The sequence below is a fragment of the Plectropomus leopardus genome, chromosome 4 (genome assembly GCF_026936395.1).
Source record: "Plectropomus leopardus strain MGB_pleo_1.0 chromosome 4, ASM2693639v1, whole genome shotgun sequence".
NCBI lineage: Eukaryota > Metazoa > Chordata > Actinopteri > Perciformes > Serranidae > Plectropomus > Plectropomus leopardus.
In genome coordinates this window covers 21,074,619-21,099,817 of record NC_142179.1, presented here as the reverse complement: position 1 = coordinate 21,099,817, position 25,199 = coordinate 21,074,619, and the positions used below count along the sequence as shown (strand labels likewise).

Below are 25,199 nucleotides of genomic sequence, written 5' to 3'. Positions count from 1 at the left end.
TGTGAATATTGTCAGCAGTTGGATGGTTTGAAATAATAACTGTATATGCAGAGATAAAGTAGATCTGCACATATGAGGAAAATATGTGATAAAGTGTACTCAGTTCTTCGTCTCTCCTGTATACAAAATATTGCAGATGGCTGACGTGCTTTTTAAAAATGCATGATTACATGCAGAATTACATGAGGAATTTAATTAATACGTTATTATTATATTCAAAGTGCAATATAAATTATATAAATACGATTAAAAAAACAATATATTGTGCAGCCCTTTAATAAAGGAACACAAAGAGGAAAAAAACAAGGCAAACAATAGATCAAATTGAAGAAATAAGGAGGCCAATTAAAAGAGAGATTACTTTGTTGGTCTCCTTAAACACCTGTAACATCTGCTGAGGACTTAATGGATGCTGATGACATCAGGTTCGTGGTTGTTTCAAGTTAAGCGGACAAATTATAATGTAGCTGTATATTTTCACATTAACACTCCGATATTGAATGAAATGTTGTGGCCTGATGTGAACTTACATTTTGTGCTCAGTTAAAATAAAAGTCCTTAACTGGGGTCATGAATTTCCTGATTATGTGCAGGTTTTGGGCAGAGAGGTCTATACTTCCAACAACCAGCTAGGAGGAATCCAGATCATGCACAATAACGGAGTCACGCACACCACTGTGCCGGATGATTTTGAGGGCGTCTTCACCATCCTCCAGTGGCTCTCCTATATGCCAAAGGTTTTACACGATGTGTTAAAGTTCGTGTAGTGTGGCTTTTGGATTAATAAAGGTAACCATCCCTTCAGATCACCAACTGTAGTTTTTCTTCTCGCAGAACAAGCACTCGCCCGTGCCCGTCATATCAGCCAAAGATCCAGTAGACAGAGAGATAGAATTCACTCCTACAAAAGCTCCGTACGACCCCCGCTGGATGCTGGCTGGGAGACCTCACCCCAGTGAGTGTCAAGACAAGATTAAAACTCAAAAGGTGTTTTGTTTAAGTAATCACCCTAATCAACCTTGTTAATTTACTTTTTTTTCTGCATTTGTGTCATTAGCGGTGAGAGGTGCCTGGCAGAGTGGATTCTTTGACCATGGCTCTTTCATGGAGATCATGGAGTCCTGGGCTCAGACAGTGGTAGTGGGAAGAGCACGGTAAATCTTGTGACACTCAGTATACACACTCATAAAATACATGTGGTGTTTTTAAGCCTTGCTCTTTAATCGATGTATAACGCTGTTGAATAAAAACAGGTTAGGAGGAATTCCTCTCGGTGTCATTGCCGTTGAAACTCGCACGGTTGAGCTCACTGTCCCGGCAGATCCAGCAAACCTGGATTCAGAATCTAAAGTGAGTAAATGACACTGCGTGTTTATGATTTAAACACACCCTATGACAGTATTACAACTCTGTCCATGTTTCTGTGTGTTTATGTCAGGTGCTGCAGCAGGCTGGCCAGGTGTGGTTTCCAGATTCAGCCTTTAAAACAGCTCAGGCCATTTGTGACTTTAACCGTGAATGTCTGCCTCTCATGGTGTTTGCCAACTGGAGAGGCTTCTCTGGTGGAATGAAAGGTAGAGGATGATCTAACCTTTGCAGAGAGACTGCATTTAATGCAAGTGTGTTTGCAATAAGTAAAGACAATATTTTTTGCCTTTTTTGCCCTCAGATATGTATGACCAGATACTGAAGTTTGGGGCTTACATCGTGGATGCTCTCCGTAGTTTCCATCAGCCAGTGCTGGTGTACATCCCACCACACGCTGAGCTGAGGGGAGGCTCATGGGTGGTGATAGACCCCACCATCAACCCACTGTGTATGGAGCTCTATGCAGACAGGGAGAGCAGGTACATGAAGCAATCAAGTTTTTTAATGGTTACTTTATGGAGTTCCCAACCAAATAGTGTGTGTGAGAATAACCGGTTTCTGACTTTGTCATCTCTCTCTGTTGCTGTTGTGCTTTTCTGTCTCCAGAGGTGGGGTGCTGGAGGCTGAGGGCACCGTGGAGATCAAATTCAGGAGGAAGGACCTGCTGAAGACGATGAGAAGACTAGATTCAGTCTACGCTAGTCTGTCTGAGCAGCTTGGTAAATTTCTTCCTCAACTCACTAAACCCCCTGTAACACTTATTTTTCTTTTAATTGCCATACAGCTTGGATGTTTACAACCTTATTGGCAAGTCTTTCAGTCACTCACGGGACGTCTGTTTTCATCAGCTTCCCCAGAGCTGTCTGAGAAACAGTGCAAAGAGCTGAAGTCAAAACTCAAAGCCAGGGAGGAGTTCCTGTTGCCCATCTACCACCAGGTGGCAGTGCAGTTTGTAGATCTCCATGACACCCCTGGGAGGATGCAGGAGAAGGGTGTCATCAATGTGAGTGTGAACTTAACAAACATTTGGATGTTATGACTGGCAACATATGTGTGACATTAGATGCAAAAAGAAAAATAAACTTGTGTTTAGAGACAGTTCGTACTTTCTAAAACTCATCTTCAACACCTTTGACAGGATATTTTGGATTGGAAGAATGTGCGGACCTTCTTCTACTGGCGTCTGCGTCGGCTCCTGTTGGAGCAGGTGGTGAAATGTGAGATCCTGCAGGCCAACAAGGACCTCAGTGACGGACACATGCAGTCCATGCTGAGACGCTGGTTTGTAGAAACAGAAGGAACAGTCAAGGTATGTCATGGCTGTCAGAGACTACTGGCACCTTAAATTGGGCTGTTTTTTCCCAAAGCCATTTGGGTTATTTAAAGGAATACTTAACCCACCACATTTCCATTTGTAAATCAGTTACTCAGCCTGTGAAATGCTGAATTTGTGAGGAAAACTTTTTCTTTTTTTTTGCATGCCTCCACAGTGAATGTAGAATCCAAATATGGAAAAAAATCCTTGATGAATTAAATCATAGGCAATTCATAGGCTTTCAACAACAGTAAACTATATCAAAACATCAGTTCACTTACACAACGTTTGCAATAAGCCAAGTGTTATTTATCTAGTTATATGCTTGGTATTTCTCCAATAGACAGCCCTTTGGCGCTGCTGGTCTACTGCAGCCTTCATCAGTGTTGTGTTATTATTATGTGACTTTGCTCTTTTAAAGGGTTAGTTTAGATTCACTAAATTAACTCATTAACCCAAACTAACTGATTACTGTGAACATTATCAACCCTTCGAACATGAAGCCTGTTTGACATGTGTGCTTGCTTGTGCTCCTGTCGGCTTTCCCAGGCCTACCTCTGGGATAATAACCAAGCAGTGGTTGAGTGGCTTGAGAAATATCTGACAAAGGAGGACGGCACGCGATCAGGCATCCGAGAGAACATCAAGTATCTAAAAAGAGAGAACACTTTAAAACACATCCGCAGGTATGCAGACGCTCACACAAACTTTGTGCTCTTTTAACGTGGTCACCTATTTTCCTTGCCATAATCTCATCACTTCCAAAAAGCCATGTGTCAAATCCTAATAAATCTTAAAATGACTTAAACTGTGAAATGTTAATACATTACAGAGCTACATTTTAGACATAAATGAATGAGTACTAGCCATCAGTTTGGTCATGTTTATCTAATATGACTGAAAGACATTAGCTCTACTGCTACACTGACCAGATATCCTAATCTCAAATCATTTGTGACAAAGAAACCTAAAAGATCCCCATATTTTAGCTGATGAGTCCATCATATAATTGAAACCTCACTGAGACACATGCTGGGCCTGGCAGGGTAATCTAATGCTGATAGTCAGGTAATAGAAAATCATTTTCTCAGTATGCAGAAATGCCAGAATATACTGCAGACCAGCCTGGACAAATTATACTACCTCAGATTTTTTTTTTCCTCTTCTGTTCCAGTCTGGTGCAGGCCAACCCTGACGTGGCCATGGACTGCATCATCCACATGAGCCAGAACATCACTCCATCCCAAAGGGCCAAACTCTCGCATCTGCTCGCAACTATGGACAATACCAGCACCAGTTAAGCTGAAGGTCTTTAACAGGTCATATTATTCATAAGATCAAGAAAAAACTCTGTCTGAGTTGACTGTACTGTTCAGGTAAAGAGGATTATAGTTGGGGCAAATCTTTGCAGTATCACACACATTCACAAAGTGACTTATTTCTCAGCGATCACATAACCACTACAGTGCTCTGTCTGTTGTAAACATTGCTGTTGAGTGGCGCCTTTTCAGGGACGTCGTAATGTGTTCCACTCTTGACTGACAGGCAGAGTTTCACGTTTATGAGGTAAGCAGTCGGTCATTTCAGCTACACAGTCCAGGAACTTTTTACAGACTACAACTTTAATGCACATTTCGTCAGGCTGTATTTGCACAAAACAGTGTGTCAGTGTTAAATTTGCCTTATAGGCTCGGTGCAGACTATTAAGGCCACAGTTATACAAGTTTCATGAAGTCTAAGACTTCATATTTAGGTGCTGGTTATCAGGTAAAAGTAGAGAATTTATGTTAATTTTTGAATGTGAATGTGACTAGTATTGATCTATTATTTGATCAATTTTCAGATAAAACAAAAAGAAAAGCTAATTTCTGAACCAGAAAATTATTAAATTAATCAATTCTTTTTCATTTCTGCATTTACTAAAAATATGAACTTTTACCAGTCTTGTAATGCAGAAATGCAAATTAAGAAGCAGATTTAATTTTTTTTCTAGTAAGTAGTATTATCAACGTCCATCTTTTCATTTTATTCTTTTGTCTGTTTGTGAATCTGCTGTAGTGCTTTGTGTGCAAAGACAATAGTATGAATGAGAGGAGATAGTGCAACACTGTATGTGAGCTTTTCTGTAATTTTTGATGGTATATCTCCAATATAATGCAGTAATTCTTTAAACTCAGGTTGGGCAATAATTGCCACAGTATTCCCCCAAGTGAGATTAAATTTGCCTCATGTCTGATCAGACATTACATGTCATTTGAATGTACATAAACTCCTTCCTGTGTCTTCTATTCTAACAGAGACTGTTTGTTAATAAATGTCAATGATATATTTTTGGCAAAACAAACTTCTTTTATTCACCCATTTTGATTTTTACTATGATCAAGTTATTGAACATAATATACATCTGACTTTGAGACATGTTAATCACATCGTGTAGAAGAATAATGTGTAAAATCTGGATTACTCAAAGTGTTGGCACACATCGGCTTTTTGGAACGAGGTGGGTAAATACAGTCAAAAGAAAAGCTTTTCTGTAGCAAACATTCAAATATATACAGCAAAGATTGATAGAGTCATCACCTTCTCCAGCTGCCTTTTCATAAATATAAATAAAACATCACAGCAATAATTTCTAGCACAATACAACAGACAAGAGACGGGGAGCTACAGTATGGAAGGGCTTTAAAACGCAGAGTGAACAGGAGGAAAACTGGCAGATGCTAACTTACATCTCCACACCGAGTCTTTGTACTCATAAAGGCTTTGAGTCTTTGCTTGGCAAAGCTAGATTTTTCCAGTCTTACTTTTTCCTTGCAGCCACTTCTTTATTTATCAGCAGTTTTTAATCATTAATGAACAGTTTTCTTGAGAACTGTAAGTGAAATTATTTCCAAACATCGTTTTTCAGGTAGTTCCCAGATGACTGTGGGTGAGCAGTGTGATTTGTATCAGACTTTGACGTCAGTCTTCTTCAGTTAGCGTCCACAGATATCCACAGAGAGCTGAGTCAGGTCGCCGCTGTTGGAGACAGTTCAGTTGCTTTATAACAGTGCAATGGGTTTGCTGTTGGCCGGTGCACTCATGTACTGGGAGGACAGGGGATCCTGGGAAGTGTAGGAGGTGTAGAGGCCTGTCACTTGCACATCTGACAGCGGCAGGTTTGCTCCAGTGGAGACAGGAGTCAGGCTGGCTGTTCCCAAGTCACAGTCTGATAGTCGGAGGGGTGAATTACTGAAGGTTCCCAAAGCATCCAGGTTAAAGCTGTCGTCTTTCATTTCCTCCCAAAGATTACCTAGACAGATGGAGAGTGTGGTGGAAGAAGTATTCAGATCATTTATTACAGAAAAAATAGTAATACCACAGTGTAAAAATACTCTGTTACAAGTACTTGTCCAACAAACTGGTCCTACAAAGACATTAGCATCAGTACCAGAAGTAAAAATCATAATGCATGGGATTATAACAATTGATGCATTAAAGTCACAGTTGGTAACTTTTATAAAAAAAAAAAAACATTTTTCATAATTGCTGTAAATCATCTCCATATTCACACATCACTAAATAAGACAACTGACCTGTGAAAAATATCATAACTCCTCTGCCTGCTCTATTGCTTTGTGGCACTTCTATTGGCCTTGTCGCATGTGAACAAAAACAACCAATCAGAGCCAAGTCTCTAACGCAGCTGTCAGTCATGTCAATCACTGCTCGTAAACTGCAGTCAAACTGTCAAACTAGGCAGCGCTGGTCAAATATATCAAGATTCTGTCACCGCATTGCCTATTTCTTATAAAAATGTTACCAGAAGCATATTTTAGTGTACTGTTCAGCTGTAAAATCAGAACGTTTATAACTTGACCGCTATGTTGTAAACAATTAAACAGACTAACAAGCACCACCCACCAGCTGGACCAATTTTGGATTTTACAACTAAACAGTACACTAAAATATTTTTCTGGAAACATTTGAATTGAGAAATAGGCAATGCAGAGCATCTGTTTCATGTACTTCTTTGAGAATATAGTGACAGTTTCTGCTAATACGACAAATAAGTATTGCCAACTGTATCTTTATTGAGATCACTAAATTTAGGTTTGGTCTTAATCTATAAAATTACATCATAATGTATTTGATAAGTATATTTTATATTATTAGCCCAAATATGCAAAGTAACTACGGTAGTAACTAAATGTATCAAATACATGTAGCAGAGTAAAAAAAGTACAAATACAATATTTGCCTCTGAGATTTAGTGAAGTAGAACTACAAAGAACCATAAAATTAAAATACTCAAGTAAAAATGCCTCAAAACTTTACTTAAGTACAGTGAAGTAAATGTACGTAGTAACCTTTCACCACTGTAGGTTAGTGGAATGTTGCAACGAACAAAAAACATGTCCGACACTTAAAAAATGTGTTTACCTTGAAGGGCAAAGTCCATGATGCTGGGGTCCAGTGCGTCCACCTCTGTGTGTGTATCACCATGCACACTGTAGAAATCGTCCGGCGGCTTGCTCGAATGTTGGGTGAGTGGACTGTGGGAAAGGTCAGGGACCGTGTGGAGTGGAGGTGTCTGGGCCGGGGCAGGGGACATGGGGGCCAGGCGGGCCTGAGCATGGAGCTGGGCCTGAAGCTGGTGGTGCTGGTGCATGGGTAAACAGGGCAGGGACAGCGTGACGATTGGCTGAGGCTGCATCTGTGCTGAGACGGGCAGTGGGAGGCCGGTCGGACAGCCAGGCAGACGGGTCATGCCGGGCTCTAAAGCCTTACGTCTGCAGTTCTCCGGGCGGTCTGTGATCAGTTTGTCCAACTCGTCTGCAGGGAGAAACACAGATTATCACACAATGTGAGATTTTGACAACTTGTCTCCTTTTTGAATAGGAGACCTTTTCTATTTAGCAGTATAAATTTCTAACCAGGGTTGGCCATGCTGCGGCGGATGGCTGGGAGGTCCTTGCGTTTCCACTTCTGCATCTCTTCCTCCATCTTGTCAATTTTGGCAGGGTTCAGCGCCCACAGACAGCCCTTACGGGATGAGCTGCTCGTCTTGTTCTCCACTTTCTCAAAGCATTTGTTTAAGGACAGGTTGTGCCTGACTGAGTTCTTCCATCCATCAGGTGCAGTCTGCAAGGACAGAAGAGGTGGATAATGAATCTTATTCTTTATCTACATGCACCTTGACTTTTAGTCCTTTTCTGCAATTGTGTATCATACCTTGAAATAAGGAAAGTGTTCCTTCATAAAGCTATAGATCTCGCTGACTGGGAGGCTGCCAGTTTTGCTGTTCTTCAGAGCCATGGCAATCAAACAGCTGAAAAAAAAAAACCACACAAAAAATATTTTTTTAAAGTGTAGTTCAAATCAGAGAGAGTAAAATACAGATTTGGGCGATTTGGTGTGTATTATTATTATTATTTAGCTAAATAAGAGGGTCCTGACCTGTAGGAGTAGATTGGCTTGGGGAAAGACTTGGGCTGCAGCTCCTGGTCTTGTGGAGCCAGGCGAGGTTGTGTGAAAAGACTTTGGTTGTTGAAAGAGACATTGCTATAAAGCCCACCAGTTGAACACTACGGGGGAAAAAGGGGGGGATAATGAGGAACTTTACATTCATTCATGTGATCAGTTTTGTTTTTTAATCAAGAAGTCTATATAGGCAATTCACACAAAAAAACTATGAGCAGAATTCTATATTAGCTTCTAGTTTGGTACCTGTTGTCCAGTTTGGGTAAGAGAGTAGACCTGCTGGGGTGCTGGCTGGTAGACTGAGGTAGGACACTGGTATCCTGGAGAGGGCAGCCCATTCATGGAGAATGGAGACATCTGTGAGGCAGATAATGGGGATATTTGACAATCAACCCTATAAAACATAACATGTTTTTTTCCTGCAATGCTGTTAAAACTCACACTTCCGCTATGGGTGTTGATGATGCTGATTCCCAGAGGGCTGTGCTGCATGTTGCTCTGGAGGTGGAGCATGGAGCCTTGACCTGCTGTCATCGCGGTCATGTTGCTCAGCTGAGCTGTGAGAGGGAAGCAGCCAGACTGGTATTAGATTTAAGGAAAGTTCACAAATACTTTTCTGTATTAATAGTGTTATTTCTAAGCTTTATTTTGTTGGCTTTATAGTTACAGTAGAGTGGGACTTGTGATGCTCATACAACAGAAAAAAAACAAAACAAAACAAATCAAAGAAGCTCATAACCTCTTACAGACTTTAAATCTTTTTTCTTCTGCTCAGCGAAAGTGGTTCCCAATTTAACTGCTCCACATAGTTCTTTTAAGTTTAACTGTTTGCACTTTGATCTATTGATAACTATATCAAGGCGAGGAAAAGCTCAAAACTACTCAATTGGATGAATCTCTAAAGGTTTCTATGTTTTTAGTGTACACTTGGGTGGTATCATGGAGCAATGTGGTTGAACTGACTAAGAAGCTTGTCACTAAAGTGGTCCTGCCCTTAAATATGCATAATTTTAAGCCTTAATAAAATGTCCGCGGGTGAATTTTAGAAAAAGTCACTCCCTGTACAGTTCCCATGCACGTAGAAATTACCTATAAAAACGTTTTTTGCACCAGGCTGTAAGCTTGTTTATTTCTGGAGCCAGCCTCTAGTGGCTGTTTAAAGAACTGTAGTTTTTGGCACTTCTGCTTTTCCTTCATTTTTTAGCTTCAGAAGTTGCTGCTTGGTAGCACTGCACTTAATTACAATCATATACCCTATACCCCTCGAAAATTCAGGAAGGTGTGAAGGTATGATTAAATAAATACCGCCCAACCCTATTAATTGTCGAACAACTCCCAATAGCAAAAACTGTAATTTTGTATTTTGATTTGTTTTTAGAGATCGTCCTTTAAAACTGTTTATATCTACAGAGGCCTGAAAAATCGCTGTCCTGATTTATCCAATCAGACAGATGATGTGGTTTTTGAATGTTGCACTGTCCCCTCCCTGTCACCTCACCTGTCTGTTGCTCCAACAAGCTGCCCTGGGAGGGCCCGTTACTGTGGCCCCGGCTATCAGCCATCTGCTGCAGTCGGGGCACATCGACAGAGGTGAGCCATGACAGAGACTGTAGGTCCCCAGGGAGGTCCTCCTCCCTCAGCTGGGAGGGGTCCGTGGTCAGAAGCCTTCAAGAGAAAGGGAGGAGCGGGGGAGAGGTTTGAGGGGGGGTTAACACGGCTGTCAGCTCCGACACACACAAGTGGAATTTAAATCTAAACACTTGATAGAACATTTTGTCCTTCAAAGTCAAAACTGCTGTAATGAGTCTGGATGTGGGCAAACAGAGATGAAAGCTGCTCGGCCAGGCCGTGTGTTGGCCATGCCATCCAGGATTTACCATAAGTAGATTAACTACAAGTGTTATTTAGCAGTGACAGTTTTAATCAACAATGAAGGAGTTAAACAAGCTTTCAGAGGAAATCATCTGTTTTTTTCTAAGAGGGACACACTGATCTTTGTGTATATATATTTTTTATAGTTAATACTTAAATGCTTTTATAATGATGATAAAAAACAAATTTGAAAAAAAGGTTTGATTATTTATTTCTTTATTTTTCTCCTAAGAATATTTTTTCCAACCCCACATTTCAAAAATGTTGTGCTGTAAAGTGAATTTCTGTTTAACCAGTGCACTGCCAGTACCAATCAGCTTTCAGTCATTACGTCTTTTATGTGGCGAGCCTCGAAGAGAAAGAAAAGAAAAGACAGGAATCCTCTTGAATCCTCTCCAGTCTTCTCCTTACACACACACTTACTGTGCAAGGGTTTAGTAATTGGGGTCGCCATGACAACACGTACTATTCAGTTAGGGTTCTGTGGACAGTGTAGGAGTATACCCCCCCTCACACACACACACACCAAATCTCCTAATAAAAAATCAACCCTGTGTCAGGTGACCACAGTCTCGCCTTACACCATTGGCTGAATCATAAGTAAACAACGCATGAGATCGTTTGAAACATGGGACAGCAGCACATGTTGCCTGCAACAGTTGGCCTTGTCTATTGAAAAATGATCACCTATTGTGTCCCAAACGACAAATCTGCCCAGTGGCACGTGGCTCTATTGTCTTCCCCAGACCCTTCCTTGATTGTCTCTGTCGTTTCTTTTCTTTACACAGCCCCTTGCATTAATCTGTTGGAATGACAGCCCTCACATAAGAGGGACAAATAGGATGCCATCTGCTTCCCTGTCCCTTTCCAGCCTCTATCCTCACCCACCAACCCCCCCTGTCATCCCTAAATGGGGAAATCAACGGAGCCTCGGGCCAGAGGGGGTGCAAATTTAGTTTGAGGTCAGGGCTCTGTGTCTGCCGTCTAAATAAGTGACATCATTGCAGCCAGGAATCAGCAGCACACATCCCCAAACACCTTGCATGCACCAGTAAATGATTTAGAGTGATCATCCTTTTGCAGCAGGTGGTACTGTGAAGTTTAACACCCTGCCAAGTGTCGCAATATCTCAGCTGGAGATTTGAAGTTCAACTTGGTGTGACTAGCTCTCATTCATTTTCATTTTCTCTGCTTTTCTGTTGACAAAAGGAGGAAACAAGCAAAACAATCTGTAACTCTATAACTGGTTGAATGCTCTGTATTTAAAAAAGGATGCTCAGAGTAAATCTAAAGTATGAAGAACATTTTCTATAGCTGGTCTTTCACACTTTTGTGTCACAAATCTTCTCAAGGTTGCGATTTTCCGTTGTAAATGCCCACCACAAACAAATAGAACTGTAGAATAGATGACACATGGGGGGTATTCCCACCTCCCCTCCTCTCTCTCTACCAGCAGCATAGAAATTGTTCACTGATGCAAAACATGTTGAGCTGGTGTCTCCATGTATCATCCAAGCCTTCCCAGAGGTTCAACAAGACTAAATATTGCACCTCCTCCTCCTCCCCTCCCTCCCTTCCTCCCTCCTTTTCTAATTGGGAGCCACTTGTGCATACTGGTGACCCAGAGCGCCCGTCTCCCCCTGAGCCGGCAGGCCAAGAGGCTCAGGCTCTCCGTGTGCCGACAGCGGGAGTGTAAACAGAGCTGATGGTTTCTGACAGATCCATTCAGACTGAAAATCATTTATTCTTCAGGATTTTTTTTCTCCTCTTTTTCTCCTTTTTTCATGAACCCCCCCATGCACAAAAAGAGCTGTCCATCTACCTTTAGATGAAACATAGTGGGGTTAGACAGTTTGTTCCATGACCATTTGAGAAACACCTTAAAGGCTTTGATTAATAAATATATGCCTTTTATCTATTGAGGTGTCACAGATTTGATCCTGAGTGGTTTTGACAATATGGAACAAGAAATAATATGTTGTTTAATGTTCTAAGTATAGTCCTGATATGCTTGAACAGATTTTTTGATAACAAGTGTTACCTGTAGTCCTGTGGAGACGGATGATGCCCAGCATTCTCAATTATTCCTGACATCCTGGATGTAATTCCACCTTCTATCATTTCCTGGGATATGTGGTACCACTGCAATGAAATATATAAAATGAACAAACTTGTCTTCAAATTCAGACAAACAAGCTGTGTAGATAAGTTATCACAATATTAATAAAATTGCTTCAAGTTTTGTTCTTGCAGTAAATAAACATGAAGGAACAGCATGTGCTATCTCTACAAATATAATAATGCTAAATAAAAACCTAACGTTTTAAACTCATAATAAGGCTCAATGAGCATTAAACAAATCAATAAACACAATTAAAGATAAATAAATAGTGGCTACATACAATTTCTATTCTGCATCAGTGTGCCTTTGTTGTAACTGAGGCCCATTTTATGGTTTGCTTTTTCTTCCCCTTACTCTCACTATTAAAATTTCATAACAATGATTGAATAATATAACTTTTATATAATAAACATTCAATTCAAATGTTTACATAGAAGTCTGGTTACATTCTCTCAGGTTTATTAAGTCTTCTTACAAGAGAAATTAAGGTTAAAATCTTTTTTAAAAATCAATAAAATGTCACTATTCTCACAAAAACCAACAATCTGACAAAGACTGTGCTGCAGAAAAAGAGAAATAATAAACAGTCACCTGTTTTGGATGATATTGAAGAAGGTGTGAGCCGGTCGTGAGCCCCTGTACTGTATTTCTCTGTGTTGCACTTGATTCTCCAAAAACCGTTTTTAAATTTCCCTCTCTGGAGCTGTCCAGCGCTCGGACATGCGCAGTGGAGACTTCAGCAGCGCTCCCAGTCGCCCGGGGGGCAGGAGGGTCCCATGAGTTTGACAGCTGCTGTTAATGCAGTGCCTGTTAACAGTCCCGACAATATCCACACTTCACACTGCAAGCGCAGAAGTGACGGTGATGAGATTTAATTTTTCTTTCAGTTTTTGGGGACTTCACGTGGCACGGTGCGGTCGTGGTGCGCTCCTCCACTGAATGTTGCATGAAAAGTCATACTCCATTCAAGCATCGTAGTCCTCTTATCATATTATTATTAACGAGACAAGATGATACATTTAAATGAAGTGCCCTGTTTGTCCTCTGCGCCAGTTCCTCCAGTAGCGCGCAGGTGCGTCCTAATAAAACCAGAAATGCGTGAGCTTAGGCCTAAATCTTGTTGAGTAGTCTATATTTACACTAAAATGTTCAATATTTTAAAATAACTGAACGAGATTAAGCGCAATAAAAGCAGCTAAAAAAACACCAGAGTTAAACAAAAAAGAAAGAATAAACATTAAATATCCATTTAGCTCCACTACATCGTGTTAGGTTATTCCCAGTAAGCTCCCTCCATCAGGTCTAAGACGATGTGAGTCGCTACTTGCGGTGGCATCTGTGTATGTGAGTGTGAACTTTTTTTTAAGGGAAGTGCTTGTGGATAATTTGCTTCCCGCCGCTGTGGCCGCGTCCTGCTCCTCTCAGCAGTGGGAAAAAGAGCCGGGGAGGCGCGGAGGGAGGGTCGGGGGCCGGGTGGGCTGCAGCAGGAGGCGGCAAAGGCACACACTCCTTGTTTAGAGAGCAGGTCCACTTCAGAGTGAAAAACTGTGGCACGAAACTGTCTTGCACGCATTTCAGTGCACATACCAGTCCAGAAAATAATAAATTCCTCTGTCACTCTAAAGTGAAAGGAAACAAAACACCCTCGACTGTAGATTTTCTTTATGAAGAGGCTTTTCACTGAGTTGGATACACGATGGAATAAAATGTCTTTTACACAAGAAGAAAAAAAAACAGTGTCTCCTTACCCATATTAAGAACCTGCGTGACAGTTTGATGTTATTTTTAATGATAGTGAAGTTTCCCCCATGTCTGAAACGATTCATTTTCACTGCATGAAAAAACATAGTTAGTGTTGAAAAGCAGCCCTCGATGCTAGTCATTTGTTTAATAACTTTCAATTTCTGAGAGAAAATAACCTTTGAAAATAGCCTTGCATTAGTATGTGATCGCTGGCATTCATGAACCCCAGGGGTCCCCATGGGGACTCCAGGGGGTCCCCAACAAAGGAAAAGTTAAATTTTCCATTGTTTGATTAGCGAATAATTTAATGGACTGTCTTCCAAATTGAGTACTATACTTAAACTATTTTATGATTTAATAGGACATCAATAAAAAAAAGACAGAAATCTTCGTGGAGTCCATGATATGAGGGAAAAAGTCTGAAGCGTCGAATGAAATAACACAGGCAGGACAGGTGTGGTGTTTTAATGACAGACTTGAATGTGAAACCTGTTAAAGATTAAAATTTGTGGCCGGAAATTAAAGGGGAATTCCTTAAAGTCTGCAGGGAGACTGCAGTGACAGCAGCAGTATCAGCCCCATGGGACCCTACAGATGGTAAATCGGCCTGTCACAATAGGCACAATCAATGATTACATGCATGAACGTAACGGACAAAAACAAGACCATCCTCAGAGAGCAGATCCTGAAGGTCCTAAAGCCCGCGGGGTTGTGATCTGGAAACACAGTGAGCTCATACTGTGTGAGGTAGCGCCTGTAGGTCAAGAGTAAGTGATTATGATGATGATGATGATGATGATGATGATGATGATGGTATAATCTGAACAGAGGAATGGCCACTGTATATAAATATCACAGATTCACATCAGCCCAAGTGTCCTTAAACAGTTAATTCATAAACTGATCTATGTATGTGCCAGCTTCAGGGGTTGGACAAAAAATAAATAAGAATAAAAATAAAAACAGACATAAACAAAAACATTTTACCACTGGGGCTGACACAATTAGTCGAGTAACACAAAAATAGCAATTAGCAACTGTTATAATAAACAGTTTCATTATTATCTTAAGCAAAATTGCAAAATGTTCCCAAAGGTCAACAGTGAAAAAGCACATCAAATTCAAATTCAAATATGTGCAAAAGTCATGTTTATTATGCAAGCTTTCAGTCAGAGAATCAAATAAATAATTTCAATTTTAATATGTTAATAGATTTTTGATAGTTTAATAGATTTTATATGTTATATGATGGCTTAAGCCAGATGTCAACATTATTCGGCTGTAAATATGGTAAATTTTGTAAATATGTTGTGCTTGGTGTTTGACTGTCTCTAATTGTATTCATTTTGTAGTCACTTTTCCAAAGACTACAATCCCCTTGATGTCTTGTTACTCAAGACTCAGTGATTGACACAAGTGTTCTGTGTTAAGGCTAATCAAGTGATGTTCTCCCAGCTCCTTATACTGCTGATTCCACCTGTTACCTGTTATGCCACGGAGAGGGTCTCTGACTGAAAGCTTGCATAGCAAACATAATAAATGTGCAGATGTACTTTTTATTCACTGTTGACGATTCAGCTCCAGCCAAATACTGGGTGAGCAGAGTCTTTCCAAGATATGGCCTCAAATGAGAAAAAAAGTCCCAGAGGCATCGTGTCAGGTAGGTGACCATGTCAACAGCTGCACTTTCAGATATTGGTGAGCATATTTTCTGGACGGTGAAGATCTACTGTACTTATGCTACTTGCTTATCATTGGAGTTTTCTTGGGTTTTCCCCTTGCTGATGTGATATGCAATGCAAAAGCATCACTATGAGCTTCTGAAAACTTAGATCTATTCTCAAGTTTCATTTGATGTGTGTTTTTTTCTGTCCGGGTGCACCTGTGCACGCCTCTAGTAAACATCAGCATAATGGTGATATTAACCCTTTGAAACCCAGAGCGACATCACCTTTCTTGAGCTGCTTTCAGATGCTTTCAAAAGAAATTGAAGCTTTGAACCCTGAAAATTAAAATTATTATAATTTTAAGCACTCTTTCCTGGTCTTGGTTGCCTTGTTTGTTTGTTTTTTAATCTACTTTCATTCTCTTTTTTTCTTTTATTTCTTTTTTTTTAAACTTATCTTCAGGTAATTTTCTTGTACTTTTTGCTAATTTCTTGGTAATTTGTTTGCGATATTTGTGAAAAATCAAGCCAATTTGCATATGTTTCAAAGGGTTAAATTGCACTTAAACACATCTAAAGTGAGCTACGATGCAAGGTGCTGGCATGACCATCAGGAGTAATTTGGGGCTCAGTGTCTTGCCCAAGGACACTTGGATGTGTGGACAGGAAGAGCTGGGGATTGGACTGCCAACCCTGCGATTAATGGACAACCTGTTCCTCTCCCAAGCAACAGCTGTCCCATATATCTGGTCAAATATCTGCTGATGGCCAGGTGGGGACGTGTTAATGGCAGTGACCCTAAGAGCTCGTCCTGGCTGTGTGATGAATTCAGGAGAGACCTCGAGGACTCCCTGCAGCTCAGGAACACACAGTGATGGCCCTTGTCACTCATGCCTGTTCAGGAGTAATGGGGAAACAATAGGATCACCGCCTGAGGGTTGGCCTGTGTTTGTAGCCTGTGTTTTTGTCTTGCACCAAGTGTTTACTCAAAACACACCAGCCGCTCTGAGAACGAGGTCAGCTCGCTCCTTCTAATCTCCTCTGCAGGCAGAGACACAGTGTCCCCCCAGAACAACATGTCACCCAGAGTGACCCTCTGGCCACACAGAGGAAGCTGCTGTCAGCCATGCTTAGTCGAGGTGCAGCATCAGTGTCCTGCCAAAGACTTTGTTTTCTCAGTGAGACTCCGATGTGGACGGTGCACAGTATCCAGACTGTCAGGCCTCAGGTTGCCCTGTCAAAGGTCAGCCAGTGAGAGACGACTTACAACAGGTTTCAGAGTACTTACACCTTCACAGAGGAAGACATGACAAAACAATGATTATTTGTCACAAAAACATCAGCATTATGGTGTTCATTTCAAGTTCTGTCATAATTGCAGTTTTTCTATACAATACTATTATAATACAATTATAACAGATGTTCAAAACTGAACAATTAAGTCCTTTCAGTGCAGATCCACACTTCCAGTTATGAAATAAGAAACTTGCGTTAAAGGGTCAGTTCACCCAAATAACAAAACAAAAATGAAGCACCATACATTCTCTTGCAGGATTTAGCTGTGTAGACAGTTTTAGTTTTATTTGGTGACATTTTCAGATGTCCGCTAAATACATCAAGTTATATGCAGTTTACACTCATGTTATTGCATTGATACTCAATACAAGTACAACAGAGGGGAACGTGTGATATTAAACACATTGCAAAATTACATTTGACAAAGACATTTATCCTTTAAAGTAGTATCCTAGTACTAGTATAATATTCATAGGAGCCATGTTTCTGCATTATCGATATTTTGCATTTGATACTTTAGGCACGTTTTGCTACAAGTTCTATGTACTTTTAATTGAGTCACATTTTCAATGCAAGATTATTACTCATAAAGGAGAATTTTAAAAGTGCAAGATTAGATTAGAATACACTTGACTCCTACTTATTTCTTAAATTAGCTTTGTAAAACAAAGAAAACAAGGCAAAAAATTGATTTAAAAGAGCAGTATAAAAACAGAACTTAAAAAATATAAGCTATAAATAGATTTTAAACATTACACATGAATGAGTGCACAAATGTAAAAATTATAATTATTAATTCACTTGCAGACTTTGGAAACATGAGTTTTCAGACAACTGGTAAAGCCAAAAAACAAACAAACAAACAAAAAAAACCCAGCATGTCCCACCATACCATTCTCTTTTCTATACTGCAGGCGACCTCTCCGGACAGACTGCCGGACTTCACGATCTTATTGTCCTGCAGGATCACAGAAAAACGTATCTTGAAGGTTAGAAAGGTCAATGGTATTGACCTCTGAGTGACCTGTGTCAACACCAAAGCCTCTGGTCTGAGGCGAGGTCAGTCCTTTTAAGTGCCCTATAGGGTAAAGATGGAGCAAAAGTCCTCTTCTTTTTCCACATCCGACTGAGTGCAAAAGAGCCTCATTTCCAAAAGAGCTCTCAGTAACTTTTTTATGTGTCACAGCAGGCCCGTGGTGTCCCCTTAGGATGGCACTGAAGCACCCCTAAGTCAAGTTGTCTGAATTACTGTGCATTTAGTTTTTGCAGTGACCTTTTAGAGGTTATCCGAACTGACAAATGTTTAATTCCTGGTGTGTAAACAGGTATTAGGTGAAAAGAGGTCAAATCAAGCAGAATGCAATGCAATATTTAAAGCTAAAGTACATAAAAATGGGACATAATGAGAAATCACAAGAGGGACAAAATTATGTTGTAGACAGAAATAATATGGGAGTTAAAAAAAAGATCTAATGTGAGGTATGAAGTAACCTCACTGACCCAGCATTTTGGGACTAAAATGATGACGGGGCCCGGGCTTCGTTACGCTGCTCTGAAAAATTAGAATAATGGACTCTGAAAGAGAGAGGGATTCAAAGAGAGGGACAGGGGAAGAAAGACGGTCTTTGGGAAAAGAGGAATTAGATAGGAAGAGAGGGAGGAATAAAGGGAGGGAAACAGTGAAATGGAGACAAAATGAGACAGAGAGAAGAGAGAGAGGGGGCAGTAGTGGTGTGATGTGAGTGTTATCATCAGCTCTCATTCTCAGCATGGAATCTATAATGGGAAAATCAACCTCTCTGACTCCTGTGTAATTGGATTTGCCGGGTCTCGTGCTGAATCAGAGCCCAGTGGGTAGCACAAAGCTTGTTAAGATTGGACAAGCATTGCTGGGCCGCTGGGCCAGGGGGAGAGGTGGGGCAACAGCAGAGGTAACCTTGACAACTTTTCTGGAGTGGAGAGTGAATAATTCAAATGTGCTGAACAATCAACTGGTCACCCACCAAATTGACTGCAAGCTTTCAATACGTTAATCAATCCATAAATTAGGTGAAACCGGATCTTTTTTTCACATTTAGGTCACCAGAGCAGAGAAAATGGACACTTGTGTCACCTTGGAGGCTGTGAGTTTTTAATGGAGGTTACCAGGTAACAGAAGTAAACACATTTTCACTCCCACCCAGTTTCTCTCCTCAAGGCAAAGCGGCTTTGTGGGATTTTCATTTTTACACATTTCTTTAGAAATTATTCACAAGAAACTGAAAATCCTGGACCAAATCCAAAGAGACCCAATACTTTAGACTCAACATACCTTGCTGACAATCTCACTTACATACCCCTGGTCTAGATGTCAACTGAGGCAGAAGAAGGGTCGTGGGTCACAGTGAGAAGAAAAAAATTGCAGATACTCCAAGTGATGACCTTGCATTCTGATCTGTGTCTTTATATTGGCAACACTACCGCCTCGTGGGTGTTTTAGCCAAACCAGTCAGGTTGCAGTTACAGCTTGTAATCATGTCTGTGAAAGCGTGGATGCTTCACACACAACTTCTCCACTGAAGCACAGGAGATTTATACTATCAGTGCAGTTTCAGGATTAGTGTCACAAATTCAGTATCTGACCCCCTTCAGTTCCTGAGATATTGGATATTATACAACAGTTAGTTCCAACCAAGCAATTTGATTGGTCGAGAGGCATTCCTTGAGTGCTTATAAACAGTACAACAGCTTTGCAACTTTTAACTATTTATGTATCACTCCTCTTCACAGCCGCTACACAGATGTACAACATGTAGACCTCACACAAAGTAGCAGGCTAGGTTGCAAAAAAAAAGTTGTAAGTTGCTAGGCAACAGCTATCACTTCTAGGGGTTGCTGAACTATTTGTGTTGGCAGAGCCAAAAATTATTAGATGAATGATGTACAGTACAACGGCACGATCTCAGCGTGATTTTTCTTAAACGGTCAGAAGAGTGCTGTAATGTCACAGTGATGTTGGCCTTTTGGATATAAAATGAAAGAACTTCATCTTTTTATCTGTTGGACATTTGTATGAAAGGTTGTCACAATCAGCATATGAATTATGGCCAAAAGCATGTTTTGTGAGGTCACTGTGACCTTTGACCGGCAGATAGTAATCAGTTCATTCTTAAGTCTAAGTGGATGTTTGTGACAAATGAATGACAAGTGAAGAAATTCCCTCAAGGCCTCCTGAGATACAGCACTTATTAGAATGAGACTGACACAATTTCACAGTGACCTTGACTTTTGACCTCTGGGCACCAAAATTCAGTTCATTATTGAGTCCAAGTGGACCTTTGTGCCCAATTCAAAGAAATTCCCTAAAAGTTTTCTTGAGATATTGCATTAACAAGAATGGGATGAACATACATACATAAGGATGGATGGAAAACATGAAAACATAACGGCTCCGGCCACAGTTATCATCCTACAATGAACAAAATAAAACACGTGTCAGTATCTGTGAAATGTTTCAGAGATGGAGAGAAAATGTTGCAAACACTTTAGCCTTTCGCTAACCAGAGCTAAAAGCTCACAGCTGTGACTTCAAGTTAACACTTATGGACTGACATTAGCTTGAGCCTCACAGTGTGTCCTTGCCAGGAGGTGAGCAGGCAGGTGCTCCTGAGTCGGACCCTGGTTAATTGCTGCATGCAACAACCAAAATCCACCCTGCACACACTCCATCTCCGGGGGACTGGATAGCCTGACTCAGTGCCAGATCAGCTGACATTCTGTTGCTGCCATTACACAGGTGAGACCTGGTGCTGCCCTTTTCAGATTACTATCTTACCCAGTTTAATGATTTTGCACTGCTGCTGCACAACTCAACCACTACAATGCCGCTGCTCTGCGGCAACACAGAGGCCAGTGTGCTGTTTGTGGATCTGTTTGTGTGATCGCATGAATGTTTAAGTGACTGCTATTTTGCTATGATGGGCACGTGCAAGTGATAGATGAACGTATTTTTTGCTTTTATTGTTGCATTTTACTGTGTATGTATTGTTGTTTTTAAGGTTTTTACACTGCAGGAACTAAAATCCAAGGCTTATTTCCCACTGGGACAATAACTCTCATATGCGTAGTTTATGTGAGCTTGTTTTAGCTTGTGTTTTACATAATTATTTTAGAAATTTAATACATTTTGTAATGTTTTTTTTTTATAAGTCTGCACATTCTGTTTTTCACCTGGCTGCAAGACAAATTCCACCTTGGATATAGTTAAGTAAAAGTTTAATTAGAGTGCCAATTGCAGACTTTTTAAAAAAAATTTTTAAAGTGATGACCACAAATTGCAGACTTAGGTTAGAGTCTGTCCATCATTTTCCCCTTTATTTCCTGTCATCATCAACTCTTTAATACAGGCATCAAATGACCAAGAAAACATTCAAACCTCCAACATCTGAATGCTATCAAACGACCTTCGATTAAAGGTGCTGTTATCTGATAAATGTTTCCACCCAAGCGAAGAATGAGGTAATTGCATTTGGGCATCGTCCCAGTAGCATTGTAAAGAAGCACTAAGCACTGGCAGCTCAGACTACCTCTAGAAACAAAGGTGCTCCCCTGACCAGCATTGTTATACTGAGTAATATAGCAATTGGTGATTTGCCTGTAATGTATCCACCTAATCAAAGATCAGTAACTAGATCTAGACAGTGCCAGCAGGGAGAAGGAGACTGGGGGCTTGTAAGCTGTTGGTAGTGATGTAATGGAGCTTGGAGAAAGAGAAGACGGAGAGAGGGAAAGGGGGATGGTTGGAATGGTGAGGTTTGGATCTTGTTTCTGTATCGTTATGTTACACTCAGTAGATACCCAGGTAAGCACTGAGTAAGATCTCTCTGTCCCTCCACCTCCAAAGGCATGAATGATTAAGCACCCAGCCCACAGAGCCGTGAGCCTGGGTCAGGATGGTGTGGAGGAGCATATGTGCATACAGGCCTCCATGCAGCATCACCAACACAACTACTGCACTCTGGATGAATGAGCTACTAGACAAACCAGGGGAGAGGACAGTACATGTGTTTTTTCATTAGTATTATAGAAGCTGGACTTTTGCCAACTAACTGTCAACCATCCAGTGTTTACAGGTTCACTGATTGTCTCCATGCAGGCAGACACAGGAGGACACGCTATTGTCTAACTTTTCTGGAGAGATTTTTTTTTTTTTCTTTTTTTACAGTTTGGATCTTCATTGAGATTCTGCATCTGACAGCAGAACAATACCACTTCAGAAATGCAGGTTTGAGTTTTCTTTTGTGCTGTAATTCATTGCATTTCAAAGTACTTATTATAGCTTATCATTTCATCCTATCTGGTGCAATCAAAGAGTTTCCAAGTTTTCCAATTCATCTTTTGTTAGTAGTGTTTTACCTAAAAAAAAAAGTTTGACATTTTGGGATATACGCTCTCCAGTAGAGAGTAATGTGAGAAGATCAACACCACTTTTCTACTTACTTAAAGGTCCAGTGTGTAGGATTTAGTGGCATCTATTGGCTGAAATGGAATAAAATATTCATAACTATATTTTCATTAGTTTTGAATAGACTGGAAAAAAGAAGGAATTATTATAATTTTGTTGGACACAGCATTCGTGTAAGGCCCCCATTTATTCCTATAAAAGTTGCTCAATGGCGCATGAAGTCAAAAAAGCTGTATTTCTGCGGTATGAAATTACCGGGATGATCGGCGCTACTTCCACATAATTGGCCCATAAAGCAAGCAAACTAGAGGCTTCCACCATCTGAGGCGGCTACTTCTGGTTTAGTGCCCCACTCTTGATGGGGATAAAATGATTTAATCGTGTGGCTCTTCTAGACTTTCTAAATGTTATCGGACCAAATGGATCAAATCCTGGTAATGAAACAAGTCGGGAGGGTTGTGATGTTAAAAAAAATTATCCACTAATTTACAGACATCTTTTACAATGTAGGGCAGTGGGAAAAAGTCTTTTTGTGCCCAATGGCATCACATGATGGACCTGGGAGTTGTAATTCCACTCTTTGGCATGGATCAGTTTGGACATGACAAAGTCTGTTTAATTAACACTTTAAAAAATGTTTTTAATCAGCGCAAAAGTGTAAAAACTGCAGATTTCTGGTTTCCAATCTCCGTTCTAATCCAAAAAAAAAACTGCTGCTGATTGTAGCTTCTCAGTTAATGGACATTTCTGTCAGAGAGTGAATAGGCCAAAGTTTATTTCCCGAAACTTTGAACTATTCCTTTTAGATGCTTTTGGGATACAGGGCCCTGGTCAGTATGAAATGAACTGAACCAAAAGTAAAAACAGTGTTGAAGTCTCGTTCTCTTTACTTGAAATATTACCAACACGAGACAATCAGACTGAATCCTCTTTAAGAGGGAGATAAACTTTCCTGTTACTTTGTTGGTAAGCTCCCTCCTCCCTCCTTCCGTCGTCTAAAGCTACTTCTCACTCAGATGAGGTCACTCTGTCTCAGGCAACACTGACACTCTAGACCAAGATGAGGGACCATCTCTTAATTAAAATACAATTGGTTGTGCTCTGAGGTAGCAAGGCAATTCACCTGATCTGACAATGGCTTAGTGGATTCATTACATAATGATTCTTTCCGCCGTGCACGTGATTGGGCCGTCGATTGTTTAATTATAACCACAACCCAGTGCACTTTGTATTATATAAAGCTACAAATAACACATGCAAGAGAAGAACTTGTTTCTATAGTTAGGTGCTTTCTTCAACCCGCTCTTTCTTGTCCTCCTGCTCTGAGAACGCCCATTAAATGTTCAGCCTTTCTAGCACAGTGCCATTAGAAACACTCGTGCATGATGCAGACAGCTTTCTTAAAAAGAAATACCTGCAGGACACCAAAGGAAACCTGAATGGAAAACAACAAGCCTTTGGATTTTGTCAGTGCTCTGAATGAAAGCCTAAAACATTAGCATTATCATCACCGCCTGAATTCATTAATCCTCTTCTTGACAGGAGCTTATCTGTTCATGTTATTACTTGTAATACTGTATGGCAGATCCCTAAGTCACGCTGTCCCAGCATATTGTCTGCTTGTGCTGCCCTGAGAGAAGTTTGTTCCCATGAAGAAAGGGGGTGTCACAGATACCCCACACCAGCACCACTACCATCACATCGCCAGATTGATTCTGACGTCCAAAAAAGGGTTCCTTCAATGATATTGTTCACCTGTCTCATTGGCTTAAAGTGGGTGGCTGGGAGGGGAGGGGGCTGTGGGAAGGGGGTCGGGTGAGGGTTATTGGTGGGGACACGGGGTGAGGGGTATTGTTGAGGAGAGGGGTGAGAGCATTTGGGGGTGCGGGGCTGACAGGTGGAAAAAAACACTCTCATTTGACTAGCCTCCTCTTTCCTTCTATGGGGCCCCGTGTGAGCAAAGTAATGAAGTCCAAATTACAGCACAGGATTGCTAAGAACAAGCCTCTATTGTTCGCCCTCGGGGCACACTAAATGAGTGTCACAGCAAGCAGCGGGGCACAGACCGTTATTGCACTATTTAGTCTGTCCCGTTGTCTCAAGACGGCCCCGTTTCAGAGGTTCTCAGATCAGACAAATACTGCTCCCCTCCTGCCCCCTCCTTCGCCTTCACCCTTCCTCTGTACAGCCAACCCCTCCCCAACTCCTCACCCCAAAATAGGCCAAATCTCCTCCATTGTGTTTCGACTGCCTAGTGTGAAATTCACTGTGACGTTAAATGTTTTCTAATGAATAATTACTGAATGGATATGCAGGGGGAATATGTGTAATGGATTGTAGACTGCATTTTAAAGACGTCTTTTTTGTCTCTGCTCCGTGGTATTTACAGGACAAAAACACTTGGCCTTTCTCAGAAGAAATGAGGGCCATAGGCGGAGGATAGAGGCAGGGGGGGAGGAGGGGGGACGGAGGGCTTTGTGTCAATTAGATCCAATGGATTATCTTTTTTAATGTTTTTACAGAGAGAGTTGAGAATCAAAGGACTTCTGCTTCCAAAGGAGAGAGAGAGAGAAAAAAATACAAAACCAACAAAAGCTGTGAAAACCTTTGGTCTAAGTGTTGGTGCGGAGAATGCAAAACAGATTGGTGGAATTTTTCCCACTATGCCTCTTAAATGTGCCGCTGTTTTGGGCTCCCCAAGTGCATTTGCACAGTGTGTTGTGTTTGCTTGGTGTGTCAGCTCTAGTGAACTACGGGCTGCCAGCCAAGGTCCCTGTGTGCTGTGTAGCGATCATTAGCTTCTGTCTGTTCGTCTGCACAATCACAGAGCTTTGCTTCAAAGACACATAGGACCTCTAGACCTCTTATTTCAATAGAACTAACAGGGACCATGTTTGTGCTTTTTTGGGTG

General features: G+C 40.9%; 2 protein-coding genes across 8 annotated transcripts in view; one reads left to right on the top strand and one right to left on the bottom strand.

Moving 5' to 3' along the window:
* The window catches only part of acacb (acetyl-CoA carboxylase beta), a 29,174-nt gene extending 24,147 nt beyond the window's left edge, over positions 1 to 5,027 (top strand). For all 5 annotated transcript variants that reach the window (XM_042488531.2, XM_042488529.2, XM_042488534.2 and 2 more), the window contains 11 exons: positions 594 to 737; positions 835 to 955; positions 1,058 to 1,154; positions 1,254 to 1,350; positions 1,439 to 1,574; positions 1,670 to 1,847; positions 1,975 to 2,087; positions 2,217 to 2,371; positions 2,507 to 2,677; positions 3,233 to 3,369; positions 3,858 to 5,027. In XM_042488531.2, coding sequence (XP_042344465.2) covers positions 594 to 737; positions 835 to 955; positions 1,058 to 1,154; positions 1,254 to 1,350; positions 1,439 to 1,574; positions 1,670 to 1,847; positions 1,975 to 2,087; positions 2,217 to 2,371; positions 2,507 to 2,677; positions 3,233 to 3,369; positions 3,858 to 3,984 — 1,476 coding nt within the window. In that variant the 3' untranslated portion in view covers positions 3,985 to 5,027. The remainder of the gene's footprint in view (positions 1 to 593; positions 738 to 834; positions 956 to 1,057; positions 1,155 to 1,253; positions 1,351 to 1,438; positions 1,575 to 1,669; positions 1,848 to 1,974; positions 2,088 to 2,216; positions 2,372 to 2,506; positions 2,678 to 3,232; positions 3,370 to 3,857) is intronic.
* On the bottom strand, positions 4,810 to 13,460 carry foxn4 (forkhead box N4). Of its 3 annotated transcripts, XM_042488856.2 has the most exons (10): positions 12,732 to 13,460; positions 12,060 to 12,160; positions 9,645 to 9,811; positions 8,588 to 8,703; positions 8,393 to 8,503; positions 8,123 to 8,250; positions 7,898 to 7,994; positions 7,600 to 7,807; positions 7,106 to 7,498; positions 4,810 to 5,975 (listed from the first exon to the last, which is right to left on the bottom strand). In XM_042488856.2, exons 2-10 carry the CDS (start codon positions 12,137 to 12,139, stop codon positions 5,725 to 5,727), a joined length of 1,551 nt encoding a protein of 516 aa, XP_042344790.1. In that variant the 5' UTR covers positions 12,140 to 12,160; positions 12,732 to 13,460; the 3' UTR covers positions 4,810 to 5,724. The 3 variants fall into 3 exon arrangements, with proteins under 3 accessions (XP_042344790.1, XP_087932937.1, XP_087932938.1); XM_088076811.1 differs by having other exon boundaries at positions 8,393 to 8,703; XM_088076812.1 differs by lacking the exon at positions 12,732 to 13,460 and having other exon boundaries at positions 8,393 to 8,703; positions 12,060 to 12,504.
* Between the last annotated feature and the right edge of the window lie 11,739 nt (positions 13,461 to 25,199).